The sequence below is a fragment of the Lepidochelys olivacea genome, assembly GCF_965140295.1.
Source record: "Lepidochelys olivacea isolate rLepOli2 genome assembly, chromosome: 1".
NCBI classification, from domain to species: Eukaryota; Metazoa; Chordata; order Testudines; family Cheloniidae; genus Lepidochelys; species Lepidochelys olivacea.
Window position 1 is genome coordinate 11151789 of NC_140411.1, and position 23697 is coordinate 11175485.

The window sequence follows — 23697 nt, forward strand, 5'->3', positions numbered from 1 at the left end:
TCAGGTACACGATGGGGTGTCTCTCCCCCTTTTCATCCTCCTGCATTAACACCGCCCCCAGTCCCGTGTCTGAGGCGTCGGTGAACACCACAAAGGGCTTGTCAAAGTCTGGGTTTGCCAGAACTGGGCCACGGACCAGAGCCTTCTTCAGCACCCGGAAAGCCTCCTGGCACTGCTCGGTCCAGACCACCTTGTCTGGCTTCCCCTTCTTGCATAGCTCTGTGATGGGGGTGGCGATGGCGCTAAAGTGGGGCACAAATCTTCGGTAGTATCCTGCCATCCCAATAAAGGCTTGGACCTGCTTTTTGGTGTGGGGAGCGGGCCAGTCTCTGATCACCTCCACCTTGGCTTTAGGCAGCCACTCCCCACCCGATGGCCCAGGTAAGATACTTCAGCCATCCCCACCTTGCACTTCTCCGCTTTTACAGTCAGCCCAGCCCCCTGGAGTCGGTCCAGCACTTGTCTAACCTGGGACACATGGTCCTCCCAGGTCTGGCTAAAGACACAGATGTCATCAATATACGCCACGGCAAAACTCTCCATCCCCCTCAGGAGCTGGTCCACTAGGCGCTGGAAGGTGGCCGGCGCTCCCTTGAGGCCGAAAGGCAGGGTCAGGAACTCATAGAGCCCCAGAGGGGTGATAAAGGCCGATTTCAGTCGGGCATCTGCATCCAGCGGCACTTGCCAGTAGCCCTTTGTAAGGTCCATGGTGGTAAGGTACCGAGCTCCTCCCAGCTTGTCTAGGAGCTCGTCCGGCCTGGGCATGGGGTAGGCATCAGATACAGTGATGGCATTGAGCTTCCGATAGTCCACACAGAACCGGACCGACCCGTCCTTTTTGGGGACCAGCACCACCGGCGAGGCCCAAGGGCTGGCAGATGGCTGGATCACCCCCAAAGCCAGCATGTCCCGGACCTCTCTTTCCAGGTCCTGAGCAGTTTTCCCTGTGACTGGGAACGGGGAGCATCTTATCGGTGGGTGCGACCCTGTCTGCACCCGGTGGACAGTCAGATTAGTGCGTCCAGGCTGGTTGGAAAACAGCTGTCGGTACGGATGCAGCACCTCCCTGACCTCAGCTTGCTGGGCAGGGGTTAGCTGATCCGAGAGGGGAATTGTTTCCAGGGGGAAACCAGCTCTGGTCCCAGGGAATAGATCTACTAAAGGGTCATCTCCCTGCTCTTCCCACTGTCCACACACGGCCAACACCACATTCCCCCTGGCATAATATGGCTTCATCATATTCACATGGTACACCCGGCGGTGGTGCGCCCGGTTCGACAGCTCCACCACATAGTTTACCTCATTGAGCTGCTTGACGACCTTGAAAGGGCCCTCCCAGGCGGCCTGTAGTTTGTTCTTTCTCACTGGGATGAGAACCATCACCTGATCCCCGGTGGCGTAGGTACGGGCCCGGGCCGTGCGGTCATACCAGACCTTCTGCTTCTCCTGGGCTCTGGCCAGATTCTCCCTGGCCAGGCCCATGAGTTCAGCCAGTCTCTCTCGGAAGATCAGGACATACTCCACCACTGACTCTCCATCGGGAGTGGCCTTCCCCTCCCACTCGTCTCTCATCAGGTCCAGGGGGCCCCTCACCCTCCTGCCATATAACAGTTCGAAAGGCGAAAATCCGGTAGACTCCTGGGGCACCTCCCTGTACGCGAACAGTAGGTGAGGTAAGTACTTGTCCCAGTCCTGCGGGTGCTGGTTCATAAAGGTTTTCAGCATCATCTTTAGCGTCCCGTTAAACCTCTCCACCAGCCCATTGGACTGGGGGTGATAAGCTGAGGCCCAGTCGTGCCGGACCCCACATTTCTCCCACAAGCACCGGAGCAGGGCCGACATGAAGTTGGAGCCTTGGTCTGTCAAGACTTCCTTGGGGAACCCCACTCGGCTGAAAATGGTCAGGAGTGCATCGGCCACGGTGTCTGCTTCAATGGAAGCTAAGGGCACTGCCTCGGGGTAGCGGGTGGCAAAATCTACCACCACCAGAATGTATTTCTTCCCCGACCGGGTCGTCCTGCTGAGAGGCCCCACGATGTCCATGGCCACCTTCTGGAAAGGCTCCTCTATGATGGGCAAAGGTCTCAAAGCCACTTTCCCCTTGTCCCGGGCCTTCCCCACCCTCTGACAGGGGTCACAGGATCGGCAATACTGCCGGACCTTGGTAAAGACCCCGGGCCAGTAAAAGTTCTGTAGCAACCTCTGCCGGGTGCGCCGGATTCCCTGGTGCCCTGCGAGGGGGATGTCATGGGCCAGTTACAGGAGCCTGCGGCGATACTTCTGGGGGACCACCAGCTGCCTCCTGATCCCACAGGACTCTACTTCCCTTGTGGGAGCCCATTCTCGGTACAGGAACCCCTTCTCCCACAGGAACCTCTCCTGGCAGCCTCTCCTCATGGTCCGTACCACACTGAGGTCGGCCAGGTCCCTGAGCTTCCGCAAGGAGGGATCTTTCCTCAACTCGGCCTGGAACTCAGCGGCTGGGGAAGGGATGGGGCCCGGTTCCCTCTCGCTGGCCAGGTCTGAGGCCTCCGCCTCTCTGAGCCGTGCCCCTCGGCCCTCCCTCCCCACCAGGGTAGGGTCCTGCACCTCCGGTGTGATACCCTCCCCGAGGTCAGGGCGCAGTGCCCCTCGCCGGCTCTGGCTACGCGTCACAACCAGGGCGGCCTGGGGCTTGCTTGGCCAGTCCTCTAGGTCTCCCCCCATCAAAACTTCAGTGGGCAAATGGTGGTGTACCCCCACATCCTTGGGGCCCTCCTTGGCCCCCCATTTCAGGTGTACCCTTGCCACGGGCACCTTAAATGGGGTCCCGCCCACCCCTGTCAGGGTCAGATAGGTGTTGGGTACCACCCGATCTGGGGCCACCACCTCGGGCCGGGCCAGCGTCACCTCCGCGCCCGTATCCCAGTATCCATTGACCTTCCTCCCATCCACCTCCAGGGGAACAAGGCACTCTCTCCGGAGGGACAGCCCCGCGCCCACCCTGTAAACTGAGCACCCTGAGTCCAGAGCCTCCAGCCCTCTGGTGGAGCTGGCCTGGGGTACTCTTCCCTCCGGGGCAGGTGGTAAACTGGTAGGCCCCCTTTCCTGGGTCGTCTGCCCCTCGCCCAGCTGGGTCCCTACCCAGTTAACCCTGGGTAGGTTGGGTCTGCTCAGTTTGTCCCTGAGCCCGGGACACTGGGTCCGCACGTGGCCTCTCTGGCCACAGTGATAGCAGCTCAGGTCACGTTGGTCCCCTCGAGCGGGTCGGAGGGGCCCGACGCCAGGCGTTCCCCTTGGGAGGGGGTTCTCCCTATTTACCCGCTGGGAGGCCCCATGGTGACTCTCTCTCTGCATCGGGGGGGGCCTGTTCTTTTGGGACTCCTCCCGGCTACCCCCTGACCGACTGTTCACAAACTCGTTGGCCAGCTGCCCTGCGTGCTGGGGGTTCTCGAGATTTTTGTCCACCAACCACAGCCTCAGGTCGGATGGTCACTGTTCATACAGTTGCTCCAGTACGATTAGGTCAAGCAGGTCCTCTTTCGCTCGGGCCCCAGCTGTCCACTTGCGGGCATATCCCTGCATCCGGTTGACCAGTTGTAGGTAGGTGACCTCAGGCGTTTTACGCTGACTCCGGAACCTTCTCCGGTACATCTCGGGGGTCAGCCCAAACTCACGCAGCAGGGCCTGTGTCACGGTTCCTCCCCCACTCTGAACTCTAGGGTACAGATGTGGGGACCTGCATGAAAAAACCTCCTAAGCTTATCTTTACCAGCTTAGGTCAAAACTTCCCCAAGGTACAAAATATTACCCCCGTTATCCTTGGACTGGCCGCTACCACCACCAAACTAATACTGGTTACTGGGGAAGAGCTGTTTGGACGCGTCCTTCCCCCCAAAATACTTCCCAAAACCTTGCACCCCACTTCCTGGACAAGGTTTGGTAAAAAGCCTCACCAATTTGCCTAGGTGACTACAGACCCAGACCCTTGGATCTTAAGAACAATGAACAATCCTCCCAACACTTGCACCCCCCCTTTCCTGGGAAATGTTGGATAAAAAGCCTCACCAATTTGCATAGGTGACCACAGACCCAAACCCTTGGATCTGAGAACAATGAAAAAGCATTCAGTTTTTTACAAGAAGACTTTTAATAAAAAAAGAAGTAAATAGAAATAAAGAAATCCCCCCTGTAAAATCAGGATGGTAGATATCTTACAGGGTAATTAGATTCAAAAACATAGAGAACCCCTCTAGGCAAAACCTTAAGTTACAAAAAAGATACACAGACAGAAATAGTTATTCTATTCAGCACAATTCTTTTCTCAGCCATTTAAAGAAATCATAATCTAACACGTACCTAGCTAGATTACTTACTAAAAGTTCTAAGGCTCCATTCCTGTTCTGTCCCCGGCCAAGACGACTACAGACAGACACAGACCCTTTGTTTCTCTCCCTCCTCCCAGCTTTTGAAAGTATCTTGTCTCCTCATTGGTCATTTTGGTCAGGTGCCAGCGAGGTTACCTTTAGCTTCTTAACCCTTTACAGGTGAGAGGAGCTTTCCCCTGGCCAGGAGGGATTTCAAAGGAGTTTACCCTTCCCTTTATATTTATGACAGCCTGTTTGAACAGTTCATAGTCCCCTGCCTCCGCCCCTGTCATTCGGCTGTACACCTCCACGGCTTTGGGGTCCAGTAAGGGGCTGAGAAACTGGAGCCTGTCTGCAGGGTCAACCCTGTGCAGCTCACAGGCATTCTCAAAGGCCGTCAGGAAGCTATCCATGTCCTCCCACTCCTTCCGCTGGGCCAGGAAGCACTTATCAAAGTTCCTTGCCATCCTGGGTCCCCCCGCACTCACCGCAGCCGGGGCCCCACTGCTCTTCAGCCTGGCCAGCTCCAGTTCATGTTGACGTTGTTTCTCCTTCTCCTCCTGCTCATGTTGACGTTGTTTCTCCTTCTCCTCCTGCTCATGTTGACGTTGTTTCTCCTCATGTTGACGTTGTTTTTCATGATCCTCCAGCTCCCTCATTTTCATCTCCCTCTCCCATTCCAGCCGCCTCCGCTCCAGGGATGGGGAGCTCCGCTGGGAGGATCCCCTGCTGGGTGCCGGGGTCAGGGTGCCCTCGGTATTCGCTGGGCTTCCCCCAACCCCTCCCCCAGACATAGGTAGGAAGGGTCTCCGGATGTCCTCAGCAGCAGTCTGACCCCTCCCAGCCCGGTCAGGCCCCAGGGCCCACGCTGCGTCCCCCGGGCAGCTTCCCTCAGGGACAGGGATCGGGTCATCCAAGCGATCCCTCTCCTCCAGCTGGGCAATCAGCTGTTCCTTGGTGGACCTCCCGATGCGCAGCCCCCTCTGCCTGCACAGCTCCATCAGGTCGCTCTTAAGGCGTTTAGCGTACATCTCCCTGCTGGCCACTCGCAGGCCGGGCAGCTTCCCACGGTTTCCAGGAAAAGCCCCTCGTGTGCCGGTCCTTCTTGAGGTCACCGACTCTTTGCCAGGGTCGAGCTGCAGACTCCTCCGCCCTGGGACCGCTCGCTGCAATCCCCCGGGGGACCCTGTTACTGCAAAAGTCTTTCTCTCTGGTCACACATTCCTAGGGGTTAACCGCCCCCCGAAACCGTCTCTCTCTGGATCTTCAGCACGCCTGGTCCCCGTCAATTCCCCTTCCTTTTACTGCTCCCCAGTCACTTACTGCAGGAAGCGCCGTTCACGGGGTGCAGTAGATCCCACCGCTGCCACCAGTTGTCACGGAGTGTGGGGGAATCCAGGCCCTGCACCCCTCTTCCTGGGATCCACTGAGACTCTCAGCCAGCCAGTAAAACAGAAGGTTTATTGGACAACAGGAACACAGTCCAAAACAGAGCTTGTGGGTACAACCAGGACCACTCAGTCACGTCCTTCTGGGGGAGCAGGGAGCTTAGACCCCAGCCCTGGGGTTCCCTGTGTTCCTCTCCCCAGCCCCAAACTGAACTAAACCCACCCAGCAGGTTCCCTGCTGCAGCCTCTGTTCACATTCCTGGGCAGAGGTGTTACCTCCCCCTCCCCCTCCTGGCTCAGGTGACAGGCTCTCAGGTCTCCCATCCCCAGGGCACATTCCCAGGTCAACACTTCCCCCTCCCTGCTGAGTCACATCGTCACACCTTTTAATTCTAATTTCCATTTAATTAGCTTCCTTTTCATTTTGCAGGGTTCCTATTTTTGACGTTAAATGCTACTATCGTGGGTTTGTTAGGCATTTCCCCCCTAAAAGAATGTTACATTTAATTACATTATGGTTGCTATTACCAAGTGGCTCTGCTAAATTCACCTCTTGGACCAGATTCTTTGCTCCACTCAGGACTAAATCAAGAATTGCCTCCCCCCTTGTGGGGTCCTGGACTAGCTGCAGAGGGGTGTAGAGATATAAAGTAAATTATGCGGTGACGTTGCACTCTATATGATTTTATGAAAATATGCTAATGAGTGTGAATATAATGTAACTGGAATATGATTCTTGCAAAAGGTCTCTTGTAAGGTATCATTACAAAGCTTATAATCTACTGAGTGTGGTCATCCTAATTGTATGTACGTATCATTCTTGTATTTGAAACTAGAAATAAGAAATATAACTCTGAGGTCCTATTGTAATTATGCAAAGTGTGGGCCATTAATGGTTGTCTGGAATTTTGATGGCTCCCATTAACTAGGACAATTGACTGTTGATGGCTCTGTTTACTTGTAAGTCTTCCTGTATATCTGTGGGCTGGCAAGTGGGTAGTAAAGTCTTACAAAAAGAAAAGGAGTACTTGTGGCACCTTGGTTAGTCTCTAAGGTGCCACAAGTCCTCCTTTTCTTTTTGCGAATACAGACTAACACGGCTGTTACTCTGAATAAAGTCTTACAGTGACAGTGATCATGTCACCTGAACTGGAATCCATCTTTAACCTAGTGCTTTTCCATTTAGAGGGAGGGATGGGAACCCAGAGAGGGATAAAGGATTCCCACCTTGTGCAAAAGTTATACAAGGGGGTGGAACAGAACAAAGGAGGTTACAATCATGAGAAAGCCCCTAGCTACCACCTGAGCTGGAACAAGGACTGTACCAGGGGAAAGGATTGGCCCAGAGTAGGAAGGAGTCCAGACTGTGAAAAAAGCTTATTGAAACATCTCTGAGGGTGAGATTTACCTGTATTTAGTTTTCTTACTATATTAGGCTTAGACTTGCATGTTTTATTTTATTTTGCTTGGTAATTCACTTTGTTCTGTCTGTTATTACTTGGAACCACTTAAATCCTACTTTTTGTATTTAATAAAACCAGTTTTTACTTATTAATTAACCCAGAGTATGTATGAATACCTGGGGGGGGGGCAAACAGCTGTGCATATCTCTCTATCAGTGTTATAGAGGGCAAACAATTTATGAGTTTACCCTGTATAAGCTTTACACAGGGTAAAACAGATTTATTTGGGGTTTGGACCCCATTGGGAGTTGCGTATCTGAGTGCTGGAGACAGGAGCACTTCTTAAGCTGTTTTCAGTTAAGCCTGCAGCTTTTAGGGGACGTGGTTCAGACCTGGGTCTGGGTTTGTAGCAGGTCGTGTGTCTGGCACAACCAGGCAGGGCACTGAAGTCCCAAGCTGGTAGGGAAAACAGGCTCAGAAGTAGCCTCAGCACATCGGATGGCAGCTCTCAAGGGGGGTTCTGTGACCCAAGCCATCATGTGGGTCTTGCTGTGTCCACCTCCAGAGCTAAAGGAGCACAGTGGCTTCATTAGCAATGCTCCTTGCTGGTGATTCTAAAGCGTCTGTGACAAACGGGGCGGTGAATGATCACTAGTGGCCAAAGAGGCTAAAATCTATTAAAGAATTGTTAATGCTGCTCCTAAAACTGGATATTATGTCCCACCCCTCTGCCCGCCGATGGCCACTCCAGAGATCACATCTCACCAGCGCACAGAACATGTCCTGTCCCATGACCTGGAGACAGCTATCCCAGAAATCACATCCCAACCCACCGCCCCACAGACCATGTTCCTTCCCCACTGCCCCAGAAACCATGGGAAGAGATCATATCCTCTTGTGCCATCCCAGAGAACGTGTCTCATCCCCCAGAGAAGGCCCCATCCCACCACCCTAAAACCCAGAGACCACGGCCCATGTCACCAACCTGGTGGTTACAGTCTTGGAGCGCCACCATCCTGGAGACTTTAGATATTCTGCTTTGGTGGAATTATAGCACTGCTTCCCCTAATCCAAAGGTGAGCATTTTTAACACTTTAAGAGTAGTCTAAATTCACCAGTAAAAAGCAAACAGTCCTAGAGGTTTTAACTGGAAGTGAACTGAAACCACACTGAAAATAAGAGGTCTTGCACCCCATGTAGTCGGGCTGGGAGCCACTGCCTTTGTATTCTGGCCTCTCTTGGACACAAGCGGTGTTGAGGAAAGGTGAAATGATAGCAATGCTTTGTCCTGCCTCTCATTCCCTTTGTGTTTGTCTCTTCTCCTGCCAGCTCACCGTCTACCTTGGGAAGAGGGACTTTGTCGACCACATAGATGTTGTGGATCCTGTTGGTAAGTCAGCCTTCGGTTTGGTTTAGTGCAATGTAACAGGGACTTGATTGAATTCACTGGGCAGACATGATGTGACTAGAAAACCCTGTGTGCTGGTAGAAGGTACTTTTGCTTTGTATTAACTCCAAGTACAGCACGTCCAGAACTTTGTTCTTTCATAACAGGTTTGCTGTACGTTCCAATTAGGCATCAGATTTAGAGGTTTTCCACAGGACCATGTTCCCTCCGTTGCTAATGGGATTTGTTCCAATGCCAATTTTAAGCGTGAGGAGAGAATGTTCTCTCCTCTAACTGCTAACTGATTGGATTCTACACCCCTGAGATCGAGCATTATTGTTACGGTAGCACCCAGGGGCTCAGGATAATGGCCCCACTGGGCAGGATGGTGGAAGACAGTTCATGCCTCAGAGAGCTCACATTATTATGCAAAGGCCCGATGCAAGTTGATTAAGTACTATTATTAAACACTTGGATTGCAATAAACAGTAAGATCCAGATAAAACAATACAGTAGATAGGAACAATCCCAGCTGGCTAGAGGCTTCACAAGAGGCTCTTCAGAGGGGTTTGGAAGGAGACAGGGCAGAGGTTTATGGACTAGTTCTAGCCATAATGATGCAGAGCCCTAGTGTGGACATGCAGTGCCAGCATAAAGAGGGACTTGCAGCTCATGGCCTAGATGGCCGCCTTGACACCGCTTCAGTGCATCAGTAGCCTGGCTTTCCATTGCTGGGGCTGTGTTGTTGTGGCCACTCAGGCAGGGAGACGCCCGCTGCACACAAGCCCTCAGTGACCAGTCGTGCTCTCACTTATCAAAGGCGGTGGCAAAACTCCCCATGACTGTGGTGTCTGCAGGATCGGGCCATCGGTCGGTGCCAGACTGTGCTTCTGACCCAAACTCGGCAAGCAGAGACACCCAGATTTGGAGAACGCTTCCCCTTTAACTCCCCTCCAGTTGCAAATGAGCTGGTTTCTGTGTGTCTAGGCCATGCACGTCCCAGGATAACAGCTGCACGAGCTCTGGGGGGTGGTGGTGGTGGTGGTTATTTTTTGTTTCAGACGTGACATTCCAAAAGCGGTTTCTGATGGAATAAGAGGAGTTCTGGCTGTCCAGCCGCTGCAGCCTAGTATCCCCCTTTGGAAAACAACAACGAACTTGCCGCGTTTTGGGTGCAGTGACTCTTTCATATCAGGATCCCCCTGGGGGCTTGTCACGTGTGCAGCTCACGTGCCTGTGAAGCACTGTCGGGATTACAACACAGCACACAGCCCCCTGGGCTGAAGTGGGCTCCTGGAAGGGTTTGACACAATGGGATTCTGATTTGTGGAGGGGGAACTAGTCCAGCTCCGTTCCCAGCAGAGTTCCCGGGTGACGCTGGAAGATCATTTCCCAGGATTTTACTCCACATTATTTATTATTTGTATTGAAGTTCCACCCAGAAGCCCCGGCTGAATCATAGAAGATTAGAGTTGGAAGAGACCACAGGAGGTCATCTAGTCCAACCCCCTGCTCAAAGCAGGACCAATCCCCCAACTAAATCATCCCAGCCAGGGCTTTGTCAAGCCTGACCTTAAAAACCTCTCAGGATGGAGATTCCAGCACCTCCCTAGGTAACCCATTCCAGTGCTTCCCCACCCTCCTAGTGAAATAGTGTTTCCTAATATCCAACCTAGACCTCCCCCACTGCAACTTGAGACCATTGCTCCTTGTTCTGTCATCTGCCACCACTGAGAACAGCTGAGCTCCATCCTCTTTGGAACCCCCCTTCAGGTAGCTGAAGGCTGCTATCAAATCCCCCCTCACTCTTCTCTTCTGCAGACTAACCCCAGTTCCCTCAGCCTCTCCTCATAAGTCATGTGCCCCAGCTCCCTAATCATTTTCGTTGCCCTCTGCTGGACTCTCTCCAATTTGTTCACATCCCTTTTGTAATGGGGGGACCAGTGCCGAATAGAGTGGAATAATCACTTGCCTCGATCTGCTGGCAATGCTCCTACTAATAGAGCCCAATATGCCGTTGGCCTTCTTGGCAACAAGGGCGCACTGCTGACTCATATCCAGCTTCTCATCCACTGTAATCCCCAGGTTGGAGATTGGAGACATATTGTGCTAAGCACTAGACGCACACGTAATAAGACAGCCCATGCCCCAAAGAGCTTAAAATTTAACCAGACACCAGCCCTGTTATCCTCTCCATTTCCCAGCTTGGAGACTGAGTGCAGAGAGATCCAGGGATTTGCCCCAGGTCACACGGGGAGTTTGTCACAGCCCGGAATTGAACCCACATCCCCTGAGCCGGTGCTACAAGACCAGCCTTCCTACTCCTGTCCCTGGGTAACATTGTCAGAAGTGACTTAGGCACCTACGTCTTTTGAAAATGGGACCTAAACCACATAGTCACTTTTGAAAATGTTCCCCATGCTGTGGCTGTCTCTCACTTGTCTCTGCCTGGGCCTGATCCAAACCCCACTGAAGTCCCTGGGAGCCTTTCCACTCCCTTTGCTGGGCATCGGGTCAGGCTGTCTGAGAATGGGAGGCAGCCATGGAGAGACTGTCACTGTAGAAGTGCCAGTAAGGAAGGAGTGGCTAGCTCGGGGTTGCAAATCCGGCACAGCTCAGCAATAACCAAAAACTGTTACTGTCTGAGGGCAATTAAAAACAGAAGAACAACCAGACTGGGTCAGACCAAAGGTCCATCTAGCCCAGTGTCCTGTCTTCTGGCAGTGGCCAATGCCAGGTGCCCCAGAGGGAATGAACAGAACAAGAAATCATCAAGTGATCCATCTCCTGTCACCCATTCCCAGCTTCTGGCAAACAGAGGCTAGAGACACCATCCCTGCCCATCCTGGCTAATAGCCATTGATGGACCTATCCTCCATGAACTTATCTAGTTTTTTTTGACCCGTTAGTGTCTTGGCCTTCACCACATCCTCTGGCAAAGAGTTCCATGGGTGGACTGTGGAATTTCGTAATTCCCCTGTCATAAGAATTTTGCATCACAAAATCCAGCCCATAGTGGTACAGGATGGGGCGGTCCAGGGAGACCGAACTACAGTGATCACCAAGGGAGTATTGCCATCAAGGAAATAATAGGCAACAGTTTGGAATTGGCCTGACTGAGGGCTGAGTAGTCAGAGAGCCGGGAGCAGTGGTCTCTTGCTATGTGGCTGAGGTGCAACAGGGCCTGGAATATCGTGCTTGGACCCAGGTACCACGTTGGCAGAAATATATTGCCAAATGGGTGGGCATGCCGAGAAGAGCAACAGAAAGGATCAGGAGAAAGGAGGGCTCCATTTATAAGGAGGTGCCATAGGGTGACTGGCCCCTTGAAGGGGAGATGGGGCCAGCCCTACCTGTCCCATAATTAGTGGTCTCCCAGCTTAAGAGGGCAGGACTAATAGGGTCAGATAACAGCCTGTAAAACACCTGAGTGGAAAGACTTAAAGGATACTGAAAGACTTAAGGGAGCCCGGAAGACAAGCAGAAGAGGAGCCCAAGTGGGCAAAAGACCTTATTGTTTGTTGGACTTCGGTTACCCCAAAAGGGGACTGGACTTGGAGCTGCCCAGCTGGTGGGATGAGCCACATGAATCCCTGAGAGATGTAGCACTCTAGTGATGGGGAAACGGAGGCAGGCTGCTACAGTGCCACCCTAGGCCACAAGGGGGTGCTCAGGAGGTGGCTACCCGGCCATGGGAGGACAGATTAAAAGAGATGACAATGTGCAGTTTGGCAAAGTGACCGCTAAGGTGGGGAAGCAGAAGTCTCCAAATACTTGAAGCCTGTGAACAGCAGGAAGACAGGAGAATGACTGAGAGTGGTACCTGGAGGTAGAACTGAGAGGAGCCGGGTGAAATTAAGGCCCAGGTTCAGCAAAGCACTTAGACACCTGCTTGAAATAAATGGGACTTAAAGCACATGCTTAAACTCAGGCACATGCTTAAGTTGCTGCATCTGAGCTTCAGAAAGGAAAGATTGTGGCTGAATATCATCACCTGCTGTCATAAATATAAGGGGAAGGGTAAACCCCTTTGAAATCCCTCCTGGCCAGGGGAAAGCTCCTCTCACCTGTAAAGGGTTAAGAAGCTAAAGGTAACCTCGCTGGCACCTGACCAAAATGACCAATGAGGAGACAAGATACTTTCAAAAGCTGGGAGGAGGGAGAGAAACAAAGGGTTTGTGGGTCTGTCTGTAGTCGTCTTGGCCAGGGACAGAACAGGAATGGAGCCTTAGAACTTTTAGTAAGTAATCTAGCTAGGTATGTGTTAGATTATGATTTCTTTAAATGGCTGAGAAAAGAATTGTGCTGAATAGAATAACTATTTCTGTCTGTGTATCTTTTTTGTAACTTAAGGTTTTGCCTAGAGGGGTTCTCTATGTTTTTGAATCTAATTACCCTGTAAGATATATACCATCCTGATTTTACAGGGGGGATTTCTTTATTTCTATTTACTTCTATTTTTTATTAAAAGTCTTCTTGTAAAACACTGAATGTTTTTTCATTGTTCTCAGATCCAAGGGTTTGGGTCTGTGGTCACCTATGCAAATTGGTGAGGCTTTTTATCCAACATTTCCCAGGAAAGGGGGAGTGCAAGTGTTGGGAGGATTGTTCATTGTTCTTAAGATCCAAGGGTCTGGGTCTGTAGTCACCTAGGCAAATTGGTGAGGCTTTTTACCAAACCTTGTCCAGGAAGTGGGGTGCAAGGTTTTGGGAAGTATTTTGGGGGGAAGGACGCGTCCAAACAGCTCTTCCCCAGTAACCAGTATTAGTTTGGTGGTGGTAGCGGCCATTCCAAGGATAACGGGGGTAATATTTGTTACCTTGGGGAAGTTTTGACCTAAGCTGGTAAAGATAAGCTTAGGAGGTTTTTCATGCAGGTCCCCACATCTGTACCCTAGAGTTCAGAGTGGGGGAGGAACCTTGACATGGTGGCACAGTGGTGGGATTAACCTGAAATCATTTTGAGATCCAGTTGAGATTTTTTGAACTAGAAATACAGATTTTAAAAAGGAATTTTTAGGAAGTCCAGAAGGCAGCTTTGAAACTGAAAGCAGCTTGGTTTCTCTCTGCTTTGTGGCCAAGCAGAGACAAAAGGGGATTATCTTGTGAATTGCAGGTTTTCTTTGCCTAGAGGCAGGGTACTTAACTCCTGCAGGGAAATTCACAGTCCTCCAACCCAGAGGTTTTTTTTTCTTTTCTTCCTAAAAGTAAATAGGGGGTGTGTGCTCTACCCATTTGCCTGGAGACAAAAGTGGCAGGGTTTTTTTAGGATTTTGATTTTTTTTTGTTTTACAAGGAGCACAGGGTTGAAAAGAAATTTTTTTTTTCTTTGGGCTGGGTAAGCAGTTTTCCAAGTAGTTGGAGGTTTTTTGCTTTAATTTGGGCCCAGAGCAGAGACAAGGGAATTGTCTTTTTCTGTAGGCTGACAATCACTATCAGAGAATAGGTATTCTATTCCAGCACAGCAAAATTTTACAGCCAAGTTTTGTTTGTTTATTTCTGAACCTCGGGTGTAAAGTTAGTTAAAAACAGAGAGGTTAGAATGGCCAAATCCTCAACTCGACTACAGCTGGAATTAGCCAAATTTCAGGCTGAGGAAAAACAAAGGGAACATGAAAGACAGATAGAACTCATGCGGCTGAAGGAGGAGGAGAAGGAAAAAGAGAGGAAGCATGTGGAGGAGATGGAGAGGATAAAGGCCCAGCAGAATATACCAACAAACCCTAGCAATCCTTCTCCAGGTACCACTTCCCATCCCAGAAAGTTCCCCACCTACAAGGCAGGTGATGATACTGAGGCCTTCTTAGAAAACTTCGAAAGGGCCTGCCTTGGGTACAACATCTCTACTGACCAATACATGGTAGAGCTGAGGCCGCAGCTCAGTGGACCCTTAGCTGAGGTGGCAGCTGAAATGCCTAAAGAACACATGAACAAGTATGAACTGTTTAAATCCAAGGCGAGAGTCAGAATGGGGATAACACCCGAGCAGTCTCGTCGGAGGTTCAGAGCCCTAAGGTGGAAACCAGACATGTCATTTACCCGACATGCCTACCACATTGTAAAACATTGGGATGCCTGGATATCAGGAGCAAGTGTTGAATCTCCAGTAAATTTGCCCTTCCTAATGCAAATGGAACAATTCTTAGAGGGTGTTCCTGAGGAAATAGAAAGATACATCCTAGATGGGAAACCCAAAACTGTAATTGAGGCAGGAGAGATTGGAGCCAGATGGGTGGAGGTGGCAGAGAAGAAGAAAACTGGTCGCAGTTGGAGCGGAGACCAGAAGGGACCACCCCAGACCACACCCTATTACTGGGGGCCGCCCAAAGCCCCACCTACCTCCCAAAGAACCCTCCAGACCCCTTATCGTCCCACCACCCCGTTCTCCAGCAACCCTCCTCGCCCCAGTGACCCGTCAGCTGGACGATGTTTTAAGTGTAACGAGCTGGGGCATGTAAAGGCCAACTGCCCCAAGAACCCCAACAGATTACAGTTCATTGCACCGGAATCACACCAGAGGTCCACAGGCCCAGATACCTCCCAGATACCCTTGGAGCGGAGGGAAACTGTGAGTGTGGGTGGGAAGAAGGTCACCGCGTGGAGGGACACCGGAGCACAAGTGTCAGCTATCCATGCTTCCTTAGTGGACCCCAATTTAATCAACCCAGAGATCCAAGTGACGATTCAACCCTTCAAGTCCAACTCTTTCAATTTGCCTACAGCCAAGTTGCCTGTCCAGTACAAGGGCTGGTCAGGAATGTGGACTTTTGCAGTCTATGATGATTATCCCATCCCCATGCTGTTGGGGGAAGACTTGGCCAATCATGTGAAGCAGGCCAAGAGGGTGGGAATGGTCACCCGCAACCAGGCTAAACAAGCCGTGAGGCCTAGCTCTGTTCCGGAAACTTCTATCAGGACCCAGTCAGAAGTGATGGACCTGGACCCCAGGCCAATGTCTGCAACAGCAGTAGTGGATCCAGTCCCAGAGACCCAGACGGAACCAGTCCCAGAACCGGAACCAGCCAAACAACCAACACCAGACCCCGTGTCAGCACTGAATCCAGTACTTGCAACCTCAACACCAGAGGGCCCCACCGAACCTGAACTGGCAGCAGCCGATAACCCTACACAAGAGGCTCAGCCGGAGCCTGAATCCCAACATAGTACACCAGCGGAGAGCGGTTCACAGTCAACAGAAACAGCTCCATCCCCTATATCGCTTCCAGAGGGACCAAGCCTAGGTCCACAATCCCATGAGGAACTGATGTCTCCAGCATCAAGGGAACAGTTCCAGACCGAACAGGAAGCAGATGAAAGCCTCCAGAGAGCTTGGACGGCGGCACGGAGCAACCCACCGCCTCTCAGCTCTTCTAATCGATCCAGGTTTGTTGTAGAAAGAGGACTTTTATACAAGGAAACTCTTTCTGGGGGACACCAGGAAGACTGGCATCCTCAGAGACAGTTGGTAGTTCCAACTAAATACCGGGCCAAGCTCTTGAGCTTAGCCCATGATCACCCTAGTGGCCATGCTGGGGTGAACAGGACCAAAGACCGTTTGGGGGGGTCATTCCACTGGGAGGGAATGGGCAAGGATGTTTCTACCTATGTCCAGTCTTGTGAGGTGTGCCAAAGAGTGGGAAAACCCCAAGACCAGGTCAAAGCTCCTCTCCAGCCACTCCCCATCATTGAAGTTCCATTTCAGCGAGTAGCTGTGGATATTCTGGGTCCTTTTCCGAAAAAGACACCCAGAGGAAAGCAGTACATACTGACTTTCATGGATTTTGCCACCCGATGGCCGGAAGCAGTAGCTCTAAGCAACACCAGGGCTAAAAGTGTGTGCCAGGCACTAGCAGACATTTTTGCCAGGGTAGGTTGGCCCTCCGACATCCTCACAGATGCAGGGACTAATTTCCTGGCAGGAACTATGAAAAACCTTTGGGAAGCTCATGGGGTAAATCACTTGGTTGCCACTCCTTACCATCATCAAACAAATGGCATGGTGGAGAAGTTTAATGGAACTTTGGGGGCCATGATACGTAAATTCGTAAATGAGCACTCCAATGATTGGGACCTAGTATTGCAGCAGTTGCTCTTTGCCTACAGAGCTGTACCACATCCCAGTTTAGGGTTTTCCCCATTTGAACTTGTATATGGCCGTGAGGTTAAGGGGCCATTGCAGTTGGTGAAGCAGCAATGGGAGGGATTTACACCTTCTCCAGGAACTAACATTCTGGACTTTGTAACCAACCTACAAACCACCCTCCGAACCTCTTTAGCCCTTGCTAGAGAAAACTTACAGGATGCTCAAAAAGAGCAAAAAGCCTGGTATGATAAACATGCCAGAGAGCGTTCCTTCAAAGTAGGAGACCAGGTCATGGTCTTAAAGGCGCTCCAGGCCCATAAAATGGAAGCATCGTGGGAAGGGCCATTCGTGGTCCAGGAGCGCCTGGGAGCTGTTAATTATCTCATAGCATTCCCCACCTCCAACCGAAAGCCTAAGGTGTATCATATTAATTCTCTAAAGCCCTTTTATTCCAGAGAATTAAAGGTTTGTCAGTTTACAGCCCAGGGAGGAGACGACGCTGAGTGGCCTGAAGGTGTCTACTACGAAGGGAAATGTGCTGGTGGTGTGGAAGAGGTGAACCTCTCCATGACCCTTGGGCGTATGCAGCGACAGCAGATCCAGGAGCTGTGCACTAGCTACGCGCCAACGTTCTCAGCCACCCCAGGACTGACTGAACGGGCATACCACTCCATTGACACAGGTAATGCTCACCCAATTAGGGTCCAACCTTACCGGGTGTCTCCTCAAGCTAAAACTGCTATAGAACGGGAGATCCAGGATATGTTACAGATGGGTGTAATCCGCCCCTCTGAAAGTGCATGGGCATCTCCAGTGGTTCTAGTTCCCAAACCAGATGGGGAAATACGTTTTTGCGTGGACTACCGTAAGCTAAATGCTGTAACTCGCCCAGACAACTATCCCATGCCACGCACAGATGAACTATTAGAGAAACTGGGAAGGGCCCAGTTCATCTCTACCTTGGACTTAACCAAGGGGTACTGGCAGGTACCGCTAGATGAATCTGCCAAGGAAAGGTCAGCCTTCATCACACATCTCGGGCTGTATGAATTTAATGTACTCCCTTTCGGGCTGCGAAATGCACCCGCCACTTTCCAAAGACTTGTAGATGGTCTCCTAGCGGGATTAGGAGAATATGCAGTCGCCTACCTTGACGATGTGGCCATATTTTCGGATTCCTGGGCAGACCACCTGGAACATCTACAAAAAGTCCTTGAGCGCATAAGGGAGGCAGGACTAACTGTTAAGGCTAAGAAGTGTCAAATAGGCCTAAACAGAGTGACTTACCTTGGACACCAGGTGGGTCAAGGAACTATCAGCCCCCTATAGGCCAAAGTGGATGCTATCCAAAAGTGGCCTGTCCCAAAGTCAAAGAAACAGGTTCAATCCTTCTTAGGCTTGGCCGGTTATTACAGACGATTTGTACCGCACTACAGCCAAATCGCTGCCCCACTGACAGACCTAACCAAAAAGAAACAGCCAAATGCTGTTCAGTGGACCGGAAAGTGTCAGAAGGCCTTTAACAAGCTTAAAGCGACACTCATGTCTGACCCTGTACTAAGGGCCCCAGACTTTGACAAACCGTTCCTAGTAACCACAGATGCATCCGAGCGTGGTGTGGGAGCAGTTTTAATGCAGAAAGGACCTGATCAAGAATTCCACCCTGTAGTGTTTCTCAGCAAAAAACTGTCTGAGAGGGAAAGCAACTGGTCAGTCACTGAAAAAGAATGTTATGCCATTGTCTACGCTCTGGAAAAGCTACGCCCATATGTTTGGGGACGGCGTTTCCACCTGCAAACCGACCATGCTGCACTAAAGTGGCTTCACACCGTCAAAGAAACTAACAGAAAACTTCTTCGGTGGAGTTTAGCTCTCCAAGATTTTGATTTCGACATCCAACACATCTCAGGAGCTTCTAACAAAGTGGCTGATGCACTCTCCCGTGAAAGTTTCCCAGAATCAACTGGTTAAAATCGTCCTTGAGATGTGGAAAATATTGTTAGTCTTTATGTACTTGGTAGTATATTTAGAGATGCATGTGTCTTATTAACTCTGTTTTCCTAGAGCTCCAGGAAGAAATCCCAGCCAGTGTTTCACCCTAGCTGAGATTTGGGGGGCGTGTCATAAATATAAGGGGAAGGGTAAACCCCTTTGAAATCCCTCCTGGCCAGGGGAAAGCTCCTCTCACCTGTAAAGGGTTAAGAAGCTAAAGGTAACCTCGCTGGCACCTGACCAAAATGACCAATGAGGAGACAAGATACTTTCAAAAGCTGGGAGGAGGGAGAGAAACAAAGGGTTTGTGGGTCTGTCTGTAGTCGTCTTGGCCAGGGACAGAACAGGAATGGAGCCTTAGAACTTTTAGTAAGTAATCTAGCTAGGTATGTGTTAGATTATGATTTCTTTAAATGGCTGAGAAAAGAATTGTGCTGAATAGAATAACTATTTCTGTCTGTGTATCTTTTTTGTAACTTAAGGTTTTGCCTAGAGGGGTTCTCTATGTTTTTGAATCTAATTACCCTGTAAGATATATACCATCCTGATTTTACAGGGGGGATTTCTTTATTTCTATTTACTTCTATTTTTTATTAAAAGTCTTCTTGTAAAACACTGAATGTTTTTTCATTGTTCTCAGATCCAAGGGTTTGGGTCTGTGGTCACCTATGCAAATTGGTGAGGCTTTTTATCCAACATTTCCCAGGAAAGGGGGAGTGCAAGTGTTGGGAGGATTGTTCATTGTTCTTAAGATCCAAGGGTCTGGGTCTGTAGTCACCTAGGCAAATTGGTGAGGCTTTTTACCAAACCTTGTCCAGGAAGTGGGGTGCAAGGTTTTGGGAAGTATTTTGGGGGGAAGGACGCGTCCAAACAGCTCTTCCCCAGTAACCAGTATTAGTTTGGTGGTGGTAGCGGCCATTCCAAGGATAACGGGGGTAATATTTGTTACCTTGGGGAAGTTTTGACCTAAGCTGGTAAAGATAAGCTTAGGAGGTTTTTCATGCAGGTCCCCACATCTGTACCCTAGAGTTCAGAGTGGGGGAGGAACCTTGACACCTGCCCTTAGCGTGAAGGCCATGAGTCAGCTCCCTGAAACCACCAGCCTCTGGCAGCCAGGCCCCCACAGGCCTCGCCCTCTCTGCACCGGGCAGTGAATGGCACACGCCAACGCCCGCGGCCTCGGAGCGTTCCCTGCAGTGCCCAGCCCCTTCTCACTGGACACTCACAGAACTACCAGGCCGGCTGTTCCCAAAGGAACAGGACGCGCCAGCTTGTAAGATTCAACCTGGAACCGGCACTTTGCTCCACACCACAGCCCTGACCTAGATGCATAGTGAAAACAAGAATATGTTTATTGTCAAAGACCAGAGATTCAGGAGCTAGTGTATAAGGATGTTGGAAGCCAATGGTTACATCTCAAACAAAAACATGCTTTCTAGAGACTAAACTTAACTAACCAGGTTACCCTCCTATTGAAAGACGTTTGCTCCTCCAGCGTCCTCTTCAGCGTTTTCAGCCAAGGTTGATGGAGACCCTGCTTTCATGAATGCAAATGCACGGTGCCTTTGTAATGATGCTTCCTCTGGCAGGACACTTCTGAGAGTACCAATTCAGGACAAATTGCTGAGAGCAGGGCAGTTACAGCGCAGGGCTGGGGTTTCTATGCACACCAAGGCAAACCAAACCAGCCAGACAGAGAGGACTTTGGTTTTACCCCACTGGCTAACCACAAGTCACACAAGCAATTCCCTTAGACACTCCAGTTTCCCAGTATCACCACCAGGGCCACTCATTATGGGGACGAATGGTTATGAAAACCAATACCCCAGTAAAAGAAAAAAGTTCTCCTGATCCCAAAGGACCAAGCCCCAGACCCAGGTCAATATACAAATCAGATCTTACCCACAAATCACGCTGTTGCCAATCCTTTAGAATCTAAAATCTAAAGGTTTATTCGTAAAAAGAAAGAAATATAGATGAGAGCTAGAACTGGTTAAATTGAATCAATTACAAGCAGTAATGGCAAAGTTCTTGGTTCAGGCTTGTAGCAGTGATGGAGTAGACTGCAGGTTCAAATCAAGTCTCTGGAGTCTATCCACAGCTGGCACGGGGCCTTCAGTCCTTTGTTCAGAGCTTCAGTTTGCAGCAAGGTTCCTGCAGAGGTCAGAAGCAGGATTGAAGACCAGATGGAGGAGCCTTTTATAGGCTTTCTCTTGTGGGTGGAAACCCCTTGGTTCTCCTGTGCAAGATCACAGCAAGATGGAGTTTGGAGTCACATGGGCAAGTCACATGTCCATGCATGACTCAGTTCTTTACAGGCCGACACCACTGTTTACATGTTAGTTTGAATGTTCCCAGGAAAGCTCAGATGTGGGTTGGTATCTCCCAGAGTTCACTGTTAGCTAAGTGTTTCTTGATTGGGAACTTACTGAGAATAGTCCCTTCTCAAGAAGCTGACCAAATGCTTCACTGAGGCTACTTAGAATCAAAACACATTGATACAAGTACATAGCCAATATTTATAACGTCAACTACAAAAATGATACACCCATACAGATAGCATAATCACAATCAGAAAATCATAACCTTTCCATAGACACCTTACACGGCAACCTTTGTAAAATATTTGCTGCAAATATATAGCAGTGTTTGCAACAATGATCTATACGTCACAGTTTATGTCAATAACATCACAGCCTTTACTTCCTAGGTGCTGGATCAAGGGGTGTCCTCTTTGTCTTCTAGAAATACCCCCCAAATTCATTGTCTTCACTCAGACACAGGAAACCTCCCGTGGCTTGTTTCTTTTTCTTTGTGCTCCTTTCCCGTGGACTTCACATCTCTTTGTTAACATTTGACTTTATATCCAAACAGGCATCCATTAAAAATACAAAGCTTACTGTGCCTATTTTAAATCCCGACCAAGAGAGAGACATTTCTGGAGGAAAACCTGGTTTTTCTCCCGTGCTAGTGACTAATACTTTGATACAGACTTTAACCATGTATTTTCAGGATACATACATAGCTCTTTACACAGTATCTTTCAGAGTCAAGTTACACTGTTTGTCTTGAGATGCTTCCCGCCCTGTCACCAATGCCTGGGAACGTGTACCAGAGTCAATTTCTAATTCTCATTATTATTTTTATTATGCACTTAGCTTTCCCGGATTAATTACACAGAGTAGCAGAGAACATTGCTTCTCCATTTTCTCTCCTCTTGCACATCGTGGCTTTTTTCATATTTAATTACAGTCCTGCCTTTGATTACTTTAGCTAAGGGAAAAAAAACCTTTTCAAATTGCTAATTTCTCCTCCCTGGGAATTTGCAACCTGACTCATCCGCACATTGAATCTAACTTAACTTAATCCAATTTAACTTTTGCTGATATGGATTCTTCTGCTTTGTTTTCATGTAGCTTTCCCCTGCCCTTCCCCACAACAAACTAATTAATTTCAGCACATGGCTGCCCCTTATTAGTCACAGATTGGAGCACAGGGCCTTCGCTGGCTGACATGTTTGTTTGCTTTGATTCATGTGCGTTGCAATACTTTCCTAGAGTGGGTAGCGCCAGATTGATAGCCCGGAGGTACTCCACGGCATCTCCTGGTGGTGGGCCTCAGCCTTTCCCTGCTGTGTCCATCCTCACGTCCTCCATCAGCACCATAAACACGCATAGGACTTTACAGACATGCCAGGCTATGATCCTGCCCCAAGGAGTTTGCAGTCCTGCTGGGTAAAGTGCTTAGTACACTTGTGTGAAGTTGCTTGAAGCCGCAAGCCCTGTGGCTGAGATTTCTGATGAAAATGTGGGGGAGGTGGGGAGCAGGAATAGTTTTCATCAAACTGTTTAGCAGCAAAATTTGACTTTTCCTCTAAAACCTGAAAACACTCCGGTTGTTGGTGGTTTGATGAAAAATCAAACCTCTAGAAAGAAAGCAGGAGCTCCCTGTGAAAGGGACTGGTTGGTGGCAAGCCCAATTTCCCAGCCAGAAAGGTACAATGGAGTGTCTTGACCAGCCCTAGCTCCAGCTGAGATCAGGGCCCCTTTGAGCTGGGTGCCTGTGAGGATGTGACGCAGCAGGGAGCGGGGAGTGTTGACCTGGGGATGTGCCCTGGGGATGGGAGACCTGAGAGCCTGTCACCTGAGCCGGGAGGGGGAGGGGGAGGTGACACCTCTGCCAGGAATGTGGACGGAGGCTGCAGCAGGGAACCGGCTGGGTGGGTTTAGTTCCAGTTTGGGGCTGGGTGGAGGAACACAGGGAACCCCAGGGCTGGGGTCTAAGCTCCCTGCTCCCCCAGAAGGACGTGACTGAGGGGTCCTGGGTGTACCCACAAGCTCTGTTTTGGACTGTGTTCCTGTTGTCCAATAAACCTTCCATTTTACTGGCTGGCTGAGAGTCTCAGGGAATCCCAGGAAGAGGGGTGCAGGGCCTGGACTCCCCCACACTCGGTGACAACGCCGTAGAGATACCGAGTGGGAGACAGTCCCTGTCCCCACGGAGCTCACCAGCTAAGCAGACAAAATGGACAGAGGGTGGGAGAAAAGACGGATCCTGGTCCCCGTTTTATAGCTGAAGAATTGAGGGGCCTGCTCAGGGTCTTGCCCAGGGAGTTTGTGGTAGAACTGGGAATGGAGCCCCATTCTCCTGAGTCCCAGTGCAGGGCTGTGACTCAAATTCGGCCCATAGGCTTGGCCCCTCTGTGGAGATAAGGCACACCAAGGGATGGTGACAAGTGACCCTGGTGGGTTCTGCGATTCCAGCTCTTGCGGGAAGAGGCGTAGAGGAGATGAGCTTGGCTAGATGTGTGGCTCAGGAGAGGTGTCGAGGGAGGAGTGACGAGCGCAGAGAGAGACTGGGCCAAACCCTCCAGCTGGGGTGGTTCTGAGGACACGCCACCTTCCCTAAACCACAACCAGCAAGCAGATGCCTTCATGCTGTAAATCCGCCCCAGAACTGGGTTGGGGGGGTCTCTCTGGGCTGGGTCCCTGAGCCCTCCTCCCAATCCAGCCTGCTTGTCCTCACTGTCCTGGCATGGCACAGATGGGTCCTGCCTACATCTCACACCTCGTTTCTTCCCATGCTCCTGCTATGCTGC

The 23697-nt window shown here is 50.4% G+C and overlaps 1 protein-coding gene across 3 annotated transcripts in view; it reads left to right on the forward strand.

The window, feature by feature from the left end:
• ARRB1 (arrestin beta 1) overlaps positions 1-23697 on the forward strand; it is a 202473-nt gene that overhangs the window by 131784 nt on the left and 46992 nt on the right. For all 3 annotated transcript variants that reach the window (XM_084626225.1, XM_084626226.1, XM_084626227.1), the window contains one exon: positions 8467-8527. In XM_084626225.1, coding sequence (XP_084482351.1) covers positions 8467-8527 — 61 coding nt within the window. The remainder of the gene's footprint in view (positions 1-8466; positions 8528-23697) is intronic.